Source organism: Microcaecilia unicolor, chromosome 13 (assembly GCF_901765095.1).
Source record: "Microcaecilia unicolor chromosome 13, aMicUni1.1, whole genome shotgun sequence".
NCBI classification, from domain to species: domain Eukaryota; kingdom Metazoa; phylum Chordata; class Amphibia; order Gymnophiona; family Siphonopidae; genus Microcaecilia; species Microcaecilia unicolor.
Window position 1 is genome coordinate 53,814,983 of NC_044043.1, and position 12,207 is coordinate 53,827,189.

The following is a 12,207-nucleotide window of genomic DNA, read 5'->3' on the forward strand; positions in this document are numbered from 1 at the left end:
AAATGAGTACTATATAACTTCCTTGAGCGTCCTCTAATCTTTGCACTTTTTGAAAGAGTAAAAAATTGATTTACGTGTACCAATTCTACACCATTCAGTATTTTATAGACCTTTACCATATCCTCCCTCAGTCATTTCTTTTCCAAGCTGAAGAGTCCTAACTCTGTAAGCCACATTGAGCCTGCAAATAGGTGGGAAAATCTGGGATATAAATGCAATAAATAAATAAATAGAGGAGTTCCATTCCCTTAATCATTTTGGTCGCCCTTCTTTGAACCTTTTCTAATTCCGCTATATCTTTTTATGATACGGCGATCAGAATTGCATACAATACTCACAGAGGAATACAGAGGCATTGTAATATTCTTTGTCTTATTTTTCATCACTTTCCTAATAATTCCTAGCATTCTGTTTGCATTTTTGGCTGCCGCCACACACTGGGCAGAAGATTTCAGCGGGTTGTCAACAATGACACCTAGATCTTTTTCTTAGATGCTGACTCCTAGGGTGGAACCTAGCATTAAATAACTGTGATTTGGATTATTCTTCCCAATGTGCATCACTTTGTACTTGTCCACATTAAATCCCATCTGCCATTTGGATACCCATTCTTCCAACTTTCTAAGGTCTTCCTGCAATTTTTCACAGTCCACATGCATTTTAGCAACTTTGAATAGTTTTGTGTCGTCTGCAAATTTAATCACCTCACTCATCATTCCCATTTCCAGATAATGAATAAATATGTTAAACAGCACTGGTCCCAGTACAAATCCCTAGGGCACTCCATTATTCACTCTTCTTCACTGAGAGAATTGGCCACTTAACCCTACCCTCTGTTTTCTATCCATCAACCAATTCCTAATCCACAACAGAACACTGCCTCCTATCCCATGGGTTTTTAATTTTCTCAGGAGTCTCTCATGAGTGACTTTGTCAAATGCTTTCTGGAAACCTAGATACACTACATCAACCGGCACCTTTATCCACATGTTTATTCACACATTCAAAGAAATAAAGCAGACTGGTGAGACAAGACTTCCCTTGGCTGAATCCATGTTGACTCTGTCCTTTTAAAACATGTTTGTCTATGTGTTCAGTGATTTTATTCTTTACAATAGTTCCCACTATTTTGCCCGGCACTGACATCAGGCTTACCGGTCTACAATTTCACGGATCACTTTTTAAAAACAGGCGTTACATTGGCCACCCTCAAATCTTAGGTACTATGGACAATTTTAGCAACAGGTTAAAGATCACTAATACATCTGGTCTGGACTTCCAAAATGGTATTTTTAAACAACGTCTATGCCTGATTTAAAGTCCTAACCTTTGCAACTGAGCTGTTCAGCCTTTTTATTTAACCATTTTCCTCATTTTGTCTTAGTTACTTCTTCAAAAATTAAATGCTGCTACAGTAGATTTCCTTAGTGACTGCAGCTATTAAATCAAATTTGATCATGTTATGATCACTATTTCCCAGTGACCCAACACTGTTGTCTCTTGTACTAAGTCCTGTATTCCACTAAGGACCAGATCTAAAATAGTTCCCCCTCTTGTCAGTTCCTGGACCAGTTGCTCCATGCATACCTCCTACCCACCCCCACCCTCCCACCCTGTCAGACTGTCAAAGTAATGCTTGGATGTCTCACTTATATATACTATCTGCTACCACATTTGCTTATTTCTGATCTGACGAAGAAGGGCAACCTTCGAAAGCTAATCAAGAAATGTATTATGTTATGTCCAATAAAAAAGGTATCATCTTATTTTCTTTTCCATGTTCTATTTTGTTTGATTTCTATTGATAACCTTAAGAGTGGACTAACACGGCTACCACATCTCTCTCCTTTAAAAAAATCTGTGAAGGAGAGCTCTTCAAGGGGGAGAATGTCTCCTGTAATGCAGAGGGGAAAGATCTGAGGGGAGACCAAGGGATCTCTCTGGCTCCTAATCAGACACCCAGGAGTGGTCTGAATCAGACTCCTGAAAATACTTCTCCATGGAAGTGTGAGTCTGTACCTGCCTTGGTCTACTGAGAGATTAGTCAGATCATGGACATGGGAACCAAGAGATGGGTGATTTCCTGTGCCCCAAGGAAGTTTCCCACCCAAGGGACTGGACGACACTGTTTCAATGAGCATCAAATGTGATGTCTTTCAGGGCATCAGTGTCAATGAAGATGCAACAAGAATCACACAGGCTGGAGGTCTGGTGCATTTGATATCAACACCCTTGATGCCTGTGCATAATGTCAAGCCAGCAGGAGCCTCATCTCATCCTTGAGAGTCATCCAGATCCGTTCCTAAGGGAAGTTATCGGCAAAGGAGGGGGCTCAGCTGATGCAGTCAGATTCCTCAAAAGTGCTGGAGTCAAATTGACAGCGTTTCCAGCTTTGATGGAGGCTGTCACGCCCACTCCAAACCCTTGGAGGGTGAGAAGCCCTCATAGTGTGCTTACATCTCAGGTATTGATAATGTCAATGTCCCGGTGCTCGATGCATCTTTGTTTATGCCTGACGTATGGCATTGGGGATCCCTCAGTACCAATGAGGACAATGTCAAATCTTTTCTTATCCTTGGTGTGGGGTCCGATGATGCTTGACCCTTGTGGCTACTACTGATGCATGATATCAAGGTAGGCAGTGTGGATAACTCGTCTTGCTTGTCCTCTGAAAACTAATTGTTAGATTAATTAACAAACTGTGGTCCAGTTTTACTCCACTGTAAGGGGGATGATCAGCAGCAAACGCCAGCGCTAGATACGGCTAGCGCCATACTAGCGCCGGCGTTTGCTACCGCCCCATGATCAGAGCCCTTGTGCGCGTGAAACAATGCGCTCGAGGGCTCTGAACACAAGTAGCATGCAATTGCATGCTAAACAGGGCATTAGGTATTCCTCCCCAATGATCAGCGGCCAGCGCGCCAAAGATTGGGTCCCTGGCCGCGGCAAACCCTGGTGTTTGGGTTTGCAGATCATTGGGGAGAAATGGTGAGCCCTGTCCAGCATACATTTGCATGCTGCCAGGCCCCCATTCCCCCCAACAAGCAAACCTATCAGTGACGGGGGGCTGGGGGTCCGTTGGACCACCGCCCCCCCCCCCCCGATGGTCCCCCCCCAGGTTCAGGGAGGGCTGGAGATCCGGTGGGTCTCCAGCCCCCCAAACTCCCTTATATGGTGTGTAGCCCCACCCAAAGCATCCCAGGAGGCACTGGGCAGGGCTGGGCACCACCATTTTGCGGCGTCAAAGGAAGAGGAGGGAGGCAGGCTACCTCCCTCCTCCAACCCAAGGTAGGGGGGTAGGGAGGGGGGCGGATTGACACTGGACCACCAGGGACCCTAGCCAATGCTGGGGGGGGGGGGGGGGGGGGGTTGGGAGGGCTGGAGACCCATCGGATCTCCAGCCCTCCCTGAACCTGGGGGGGGGGGGGGAGAATCGGCAGGGGGGGACCGGCGGTCCAGTGGCGGTCCAATGCTGGGAGGGGGGGTTTGGTCGGCACCCACTGGACCACCGGGGACCATTTTTTGGGGGGGGCTGGAGACCCACCAGATCTTCAGCCCTCCCTGAACCTTGCGGGTGGGGGATCGTCGGGGGGACCAGAGGTCCGCCGGACCTCCAGCCCCCGTTGCTCGGGGCAGGGATAGTCGGGGCCTGGTGGTCCCATGGACCTCCAGCCCCTGTGTTTGACAGGTTTGGGCTTTTGACAGCCCAGACCTGTCAAGTGTGGAAGGACATGCTCAGGCACAATTCGCCCGCACTTCTACCCCACAATCAGTGATAATTGCGTGCTTAAATTTGCATGCAATTATCTCTGATCATTGGTGCGGTTAAGCCCCGCGCTGTTCCAGAACAGCGCGGGGCTTTTGATCATCTGTCTGTGAAAGTATCTGCATTGTTATTTGAATATGTTTGCTTTCTTGGAGGATGCTGTAAGTCTGCCATGTCACATGTGGGTGATTCATTATGCTTTTTACACAAACACAGTGCAGTCAATATGATGTTTTCAAAAACTGTTAAACTAATACATAAATCCACAGTTAACAGCTTCAAAACATTTGTATTATACTTCATTTGAGTACTATATTGGGTAAGTTGGGGTTTAATATATTGATTTAACATGTAATCAGCCAGAGAATCTATCTAAATGTTATAATTAAGCAGAAACAATCTGATACTACTGTATCAAAAATGCAAACTATGAGAAAATGAAAAGATAAAATTTCTTGAAATTTGAGAAAAAAATCAACCGCATGATAATTTTTCCTACCTACTATTATCCATTGTTTTTCCTTGGTGAGACAATGTTGGCATTTCCCCAAACAAATCTTGGATAGCAACTAGTGGTAAAAGGTTAAAAAGTGAAAGTATTACCATACAAGAAAAGTATTTTATTAATCTGAAGTCATCAGTAATTATTTAAAGAGAGTAATGCAAGATATATACTAGATAGATAGACAGTAGTTAAATACTGTTGGGTAAAACAAACAGTGGATCCAACTGTTTGTTTTACCCTATTGGTTTTCCTGTGGAGAGCTCACCTTCTGTGGGTGTTTGCTTCGTTGGACTTGGAGGTACACCATGGCCTTTGAGCCATGGGACGACGTCCTCAGCTTCAGTGGCGAGAGGTTACAAAGATTAATGCAAGATTTTACACCCCTTGAGGCGGAAGAATGCCCTGCTGCATCTCTTATAGATTTATGGACAGATATGATTAAGAATAATAAATCTATAATACAAAATGAGCTACATTATGCTACCTTACTACAATATTGTAGGAATAAAAAGATTCCTAGGGGTCTTAGAATTATGAAGGAACCTCGGTTGTTCACTGATGATGAGGCCTTCCTCAATCAGTGTTGGATCCACTGTTTGTTTTACCCTATTGGTTTTCCTGTGGAGAGCTCACCTTCTGTGGGTGTTTGCTTCGTTAAATACTGTTGACCATGGGATTCAAATTGATTCATGGATATTAGTGTTGGAGGCAGAGTAGCTCAGTGTTTTGAAGATGTTTTATTTTTGGGGGTAGAGCACAGGCAATTGTTTGGCAAAGGACAGTCATCTTCTTCTACAGTTTTGGGATTGTGAAGTTCAACAGTGAGCCATTTTATGTCTATAGAATAGTTATCCATGTCTTTTCTGGATATTAGTGAGAAACGTATTATCCTGGCAGTAGAACTTAGTAGAAAATTGGAAATGTGCATGTCCTGCCATGTCTGAAAAAAAGATATGAAGATTTTATGAAACTTTCCAGTACTCTGACAGAAGGAGGAAAACAAGGACTTGATGTACCTAAATTAATGTGTAATGCAAAGCTGAAATAAAAAGCAATCAGGAGTACTGACTAGGACATACTCCAGAAACATTGCTCCAGCAAGAGCTCAAGCTGGGAAAAAGAACACCTCTGCAGCTTTAACTGGCCAGGTGCTAATTGTATAAAAAGGAGAAATTAGATCTTACCTGCTAATTTGCTTTCCTTTAGTCCCTCCGGACCGGACCAGGATTGGACTGTTGGGTTGTGCCCGCCTACCAGCAGGTGGAGACTGAGAAAAACTCTGACTCTAGAGAGCCAATAGGAGCCCTGGCCATGTGACCTTAGCCTCAGTATTTGAATAACAAAGCAGGAAAGAAAGAAAGAAAGAAAGAACTTCTGTGCCGTATGGAATCCTAGCAGCCACAAATTCCTTGGCAAAACCGAGTACTAGAGCTCACCAGCAACTCTCACCAGAGAAGTGGTATGGCCCATTTGTATTAGAGCTCGCCAGCAACTCTCACCAGAGAAGTGGCATGGCCCATTTGTATTAGAGCTCGCCAGCAACTCTCACCAGAGAAGTGGCATGGCCCATTCATATTAGAGCTCACCAGCAACTCTCACCAGAGAAGTAGTATGACTCACTTAAGGTTTCATATATATTCCATCAACTGAGCTCACCAGCAACTCTCAACAGAGAAGTGGTATAACATATTCAAGGCTTTATATATATTCCAGCAACTGAGCTCACCAGCAACTCTCAACAGAGAAGTGGTATGACATATTTAAGGCTTTATATATATTCCAGCAACTGAGCTCACCAGCAACTCTCACCAGAGAAGTGGTATGACATATTTAAGGTTTTATATATATTCCAGCAACCGAGCTCACCAGCAACCCTCACCAGAGAAGTGGTATGACATATTTAAGGTTTTATATATATTCCAGCAACCGAGCTCACCAGCAACCCTCACCAGAGAAGTGGTATGACATATTTAAGGTTTTATATATATTCCAGCAACCGAGCTCACCAGCAACCACCAGAGAAGTGGTATGGACCACGCAAAGTCTTTTTTTTTTTTTTTAAATATATATACAGTATCATCTGTTTTGGTTTGTTTTTTGAAACATTCCACTTCCAAACTTAATAAAAGAATCTAAAGAGTTGATAGAACATGGGAGGGGCCTGGTCCGGTCCGGAGGGACTAAAGGAAAGCAAATTAGCAGGTAAGATCTAATTTCTCCTTCCTTAGCGTCCCTCCGGACCGGACCAGGATTGGACTGTTGGGAAGTACCAAAGCAGTAATCTTACGGGAGGGACAGACATTGAGAATGCGGTAGAGTTCCTGAAAACACCCAAACTAGGATGAATACGAAGCCAAAAGCTTGACGATCCAAGAACCGCCAATAAACTAAATAGAATGACTACAAAGCAAAAAAAGCTGAAAAGTCCAAGCGACGCTGAACATTGTCCCCTACCAAGTGGCCGCTATATAATGTCCCCTATCGCACTATCAGTGCAGCGCAAAGGACAGAGAGACTCAAGAAAAAAAAAAAACAACTGAAAGAAAGATGGCAAAGGTAGAAGCAGAACCGCCTGGAAACAAAAAACTGCAATGAATCTACCTCAGCTGAGAAAGTGGAAACCGAGATCCTGAAGTACAATACTCCAGATATCGTAGACTGTTGCTGACCTAGCAACAGATTGGAAGTATGTAAAGCCTGTCAGTGAGAAAGTACCTGATCACTAGAAGCTAAATAGGTAAAAACAAGAATGCAGTTAAATACTATGCAAAAGAAGAAGGTACCTAAATCCCTGCTGCAAACTACACTGAAGGTCCAAATAAACTGACAGCCGCTGCAGTTACCCAACATGAAGAAAACATATCTCAGAGCGCAATTCAAATGAGAGAGAAAGAATCATCTGTAGCTGTTGCCTCTGCAAGCAGATCACCTGAGACTCTTGTCATAGACCCCAATTAGTGAAAACGGGAATAAATCAACAGTAGACACTTGTTAGTACCTTTCATCTGTTAGATACATATAGAAGTCCATAAAACACTACACAGTTCCAGGAATAACATGTATAGAATGTTTGTACGTTTAGGAATCTAGCCAGGTGCTCATGGTCTGGATTGGCCGTGGACCGATAGGTGGGCTCGATAGGACCTTTGAGCTTTTCCCAGTGTGGAATTAAATATGTACTTATGTAGTAGAACTATAAATATACATATATATTTTCACAGATGCAGCCATCAAAAAACTGCTCACTGTGTATATGCTCCCGGCATACTTGCAGGAAGAATGCTCAATCTCAACCACCAGACCCAAGTGCTGCATTAGTGAGAATACAGAGGCCAACTGAGCGGAGGGAATTCCATCCGAGATAAATATCTGGATACGAGAGGGCATCTATCTCTGCCGCTGACAAGTCTTTTTAGCAAGAGAGTAAGCGAGGCACATGGAAGCTCAGATCGAAAAGAAACAGTTCTAGAACTGGGACCTCCCCTTAAGGTACTATCCACTGAGAACTCGCAGAAGTTTTTTTTTTTTTTTTTTCCAATGGTCACGAAATTGACGGAGTGAAAAGCTGCCAAAAAAGACTACCGAGACTCCAAAGAGAATGAAGAAAAAATTCCTTCTTGGGAGCTAGAAAGTAAAATTTTACTCTGCAAAATAGAGCAAGGTAATGGCTGAAGGCCCAAGAACATCCAGAGAAAACAGAAAGTGGGACGCTTGTAGAGAAGACAAAAACAGTCTGCGCCAACTTGACTAAACAAAGAGAGAAAAAATAGAGACATGCTACAAAATCTAATGAGATCACATGAGAGCTCAAAAGAGAGATCAAATGAGAGACCTGGCTACATGCACCCCGTAACAACCTAGAGTGTGCCCGAAATGCACCACCCGTTGCTGGACCTGACAACTCTGCCAATAAGACTGTCTGTAATGAACCAGACATCTAGGAAAGGATGAAACGAGGAAACGTTGTTTCATGAGCGCCGCTGCTACTACGACCATAACTTAAGAAAAAAGTGCGCGGAGCCGACGCAAGACCGAAGAGCAGGGCAAGAAAACTGGTAATGAGGACCTTCTCATCATCCTCGTATCGTGGACATTACTCCTCCTATACTGAGATGTACTAACCCACACCCATAAGAAATGAATGTGGTACTTGCAACCTGGATTGACCACAACTGAGGACAGGATGCTGGGCTTAATGGACTCTTAGACTTTCCCCGTATGACAATACTCGTATACTAATAGCAAAAATGCACAGGAAGTGAAAGAATCCCCTTCCAATTGAAAGGAAGGTCTGGAGTGAGGACGTATAGAATGAAAATGAAAGGATCACCATATGTTGAGCGTGGACTGAGACACACTGGCCTTTAATTTTACCGGATCTCCCCAAACCTCGTATCATGTCATGCCTCCTTCCTCAATGAGATGTACAGAGATGAACAGATGCACACTCACGAGATATGAATGTGGTATTTGTAATCTGGATTGACACCATCTGAAAACAGGATGGGGACTCTTGGCCTTTCCCATTATGGCAACACTTATGCCCTTATGGCAAAAAATGCACAGAAAATGAGTGAATCTCCTTCCAAGAGAAAAAAAAAACTCTGGAGAGAGGAAGAATAAAATGAAAATGAAAAGGAATAGACTTGGAAAATATCTATTACGGAAAAGGTGGTGAATTTGTGCCACAGGAGACAAGACTGTACCTGACGTCAAGAAAGCTTGAAACAAGACCCTAAAATCTGTAAGGAAGAGAAAGGGATAGCAGATGTTATGGATGGTCATACTGGACAAAACCAGAATGTTTACCATGTGCCCAGGCTGAATAGATAGAGGAAACAAAAATACAAGAAGATGGCATGAGGACCTCCCACTATCCTTAAGTGGGAGAAAATGCAAATTGACCGGATAACTTTACTCCCTAAGTGGACATATATCTTGTAAGTCCTAGAAGAAAACTAAGATAACACATGAGAAACTCCAAGACAGTTGGAAAGTAGAGAAGACGTGAATAAAACATGCCTTCTAAAGCAGATGAGAAAACTGGGTGCTCGGTAGACAGGACTAAGTCTCCTAGAATATGAGAACCATCTGAACCATGTAGCCTATGCAGCTGTCATCTGCTATGCCAAAGAAAACGCATAGCCATGAAAGAAAATTGCTGAAAGGAAGTAAGACCTTATGTCCAGAATTGCAAAGTACGCAACAACTGAGTATCAGACAATGTATTTCATTGCACATGGCATCTGAACCATACAGCCTACACTCTAGAGAACGTTTGTTAAGATCTTAAAACACTGTATAAGAACATAGCCACGGAGGAAAATTTCCTGAAAGGAATTAAGATCTTATATCCAGCATTGTAAAGTACCAAACAATAGACTATCCGGCAATGTAGTTCTATCCACATGGCACCTGAACCAGATAGCCTATGCCATAGAAAATGTTTGTTAAGTTCTTAAAAACACTGTATAACATCATAGCCATGAAGGGAAATGCTTGAAAGGAACTAAGATATTATGGCCAGATTTGTAAAGTACTAATCAATTGACTATTAGACAATGTAGTCCTATTCACCAGGAAATGAGAAAGACACAGAGTGACGTACACTGGACCCCCATAAAAACTGCGCTAGACAATAGCGAAGACCTTTCCTCCAAACATCACACACAAGGGAAAGGAATAGGAAAATGGTTATTTTGGAGCTGAGATACAATTTAATTCGCCCCATTGTCAAAAACAGAGAATTTCCGACTGAGCTGCACTTTAATTCACAACATTGCTAGCAACCAAAAAGTCCCCGACGGAGAAAAAACAGAGGGAAAAACAAAATGAGCGCCATTCGTATCGTAGCATTTCTTTTTTTTTTTAATAGCTTGAAAAATACATGTAAAAATTAATTTTGGGGCAAATATACTACCAATTGCCCCAACTACTGGAGAAAAAATATCTCCTTTCCATTGCACAAACAGCCAAACACAGTAAAAGCAGAAAAATGCTGCCGCGTCAAGGGAAATTGCAGCTGCAAGCAAAACAATGGCGGCCAAGCGCACCAAAATGAGAAGAATAAAGTTCGGGGGAGAAAACCACTGACCGGACCGACGAAGAAGCAGGAAATCCGTGCCGCCGAAAAACAGATAGCCTCCGATGCCGCACAAAACATGGTTTAGCCTCTGGCCCGAACAGGAACCGTCAATACAGCTTCCAAGCTATACAGACCCATCCAAGAGCGAGCACGCGCTTAACAGTTCGCGCCTCTTTTTTTTTTTTTTTTTACAACTACCGCCGCTAACAACGCCGGATAGCAGAGGAAAAATAATGAAGATAACAAAAAAAACGCCGATTAAAGTCACAGACGCTGACTTATCACTTTTTTTTCTTTTTTTTAAATAGCTCCGCCAGAAAAGAAAAGGAGAAATTAGATCTTACCTGCTAATTTGCTTTCCTTTAGTCCCTCCGGACCGGACCAGGATTGGACTGATGATGGGTTGTGCTCGCCTACCAGCAGGTGGAGACTGAGAAAAACTCTGACTCTTGAGAGCCAATAGGAGCCCTGGCCATGTGACCTTAGCCTCAGTATTTGAATAACAAAGCAGGAAAGAAAGACCTTCTGTGCCGTATGGAATCCTAGCAGCCACAAAGCACTCGGCAATGCCAAGTATCAGAGCTCACCAGCAACTCTCACCAGAGAAGTGGTATGGCCCGATATGTATTACAGCTCACCAGCAACTCTCACCAGAGAAGTGGTATGGCTCACTTGTACTATAGCTCACCAGCAACTCTCACCAGAGAAGTGGTATGGCTCACTTGTACTATAGCTCACCAGCAACTCTCGCCAGAGAAGTGGTATGGCTCACGTATAATATAGCTCACCCGCAACTCTCACCAGAGAAGTGGTATGGCTCACTTGTCTTATAGCTCACCAGCAACTCTCACCAGAGAAGTGGTATGGCCCACTTAAGATTTTATATATATTCCATCAACTGAGCTTACCAGCAACTCTCACCAGAAAAGTGGTAAATCATATTTAAGGTTTTATAGATATTCCAGCAACTGAGCTCAGCCACAACTCTCACCAGAGAAGTGGTATGGCGTATTTAAGGTTTTATAGATAGATTCCAGCAATTGAGCTCACCAGCAATATAAACCAGGTAAAGTTCTGTATATATATAGTATTGTTCCACGAATCGTAAAGAAATGAATACCCTTCCTACTGAATACACTTTCTACTTAATAAAAGAAGCTAAAGAGTAGAGAGAACATGGGAGGGGCCTGGTCCGGTCCGGAGGGACTAAAGGAAAGCAAATTAGCAGGTAAGATCTAATTTCTCCTTCCTTAGCGTCCCTCCGGACCGGACCAGGATTGGACTGATGGGAAGTACCAAAGCAGTAATCTGAAGGGAGGGACCCTATGAAAACTGCAGAGAAATGCTCATGCTGCATAGGCCACCTGGCGACAACTAACATGTAGTGTGACCCAATGAGAAAAATAAAATGAAACTAGGACTAAGTTGCCAACTTATCAATGTGCACCGAGAGCACCAAAAATCGCCATAGTAAGAATAGAGCCCGCTTCTGAAGTTGTGGAATATGTTGTAATACGCTGTGGAACTGCCCTCTCAGCGAGAAGAGAAATAGACATTCTCATTTCCTTGATCCTTCGCGATATAGCGGGTTAGAAACAATGAAAGACTTTTACGCCTACTGGCTAGAAGGACAAAACCAATAAGAAAAAACCGATTGGGAAAGGTGAAAACTTTAAACTACAGCAGACCAAAAAGAAGTTACCAACCGTAGAAGTATTCCACACATAGATCTACTTGCTGCAATGGTTACTAGGAAACCCTGCTTGAAGAGGAAAACTTTATAGAAAAAATTATGGCTACTAGAAAACAGAACTTTAAGAGTCTGTTTACCTAGTTCACCTAGCTGGTGGA

At 43.1% G+C, this 12,207-nt stretch overlaps 1 protein-coding gene across 1 annotated transcript in view; it reads right to left on the reverse strand.

The window, feature by feature from the left end:
- SPATA22 (spermatogenesis associated 22) overlaps positions 1-12,207 on the reverse strand; it is a 61,475-nt gene that overhangs the window by 27,742 nt on the left and 21,526 nt on the right. The window contains exon 3 of the mRNA XM_030185838.1: positions 4,266-4,323. Within this exon, the coding sequence (XP_030041698.1) occupies positions 4,266-4,323 (58 nt within the window). The remainder of the gene's footprint in view (positions 1-4,265; positions 4,324-12,207) is intronic.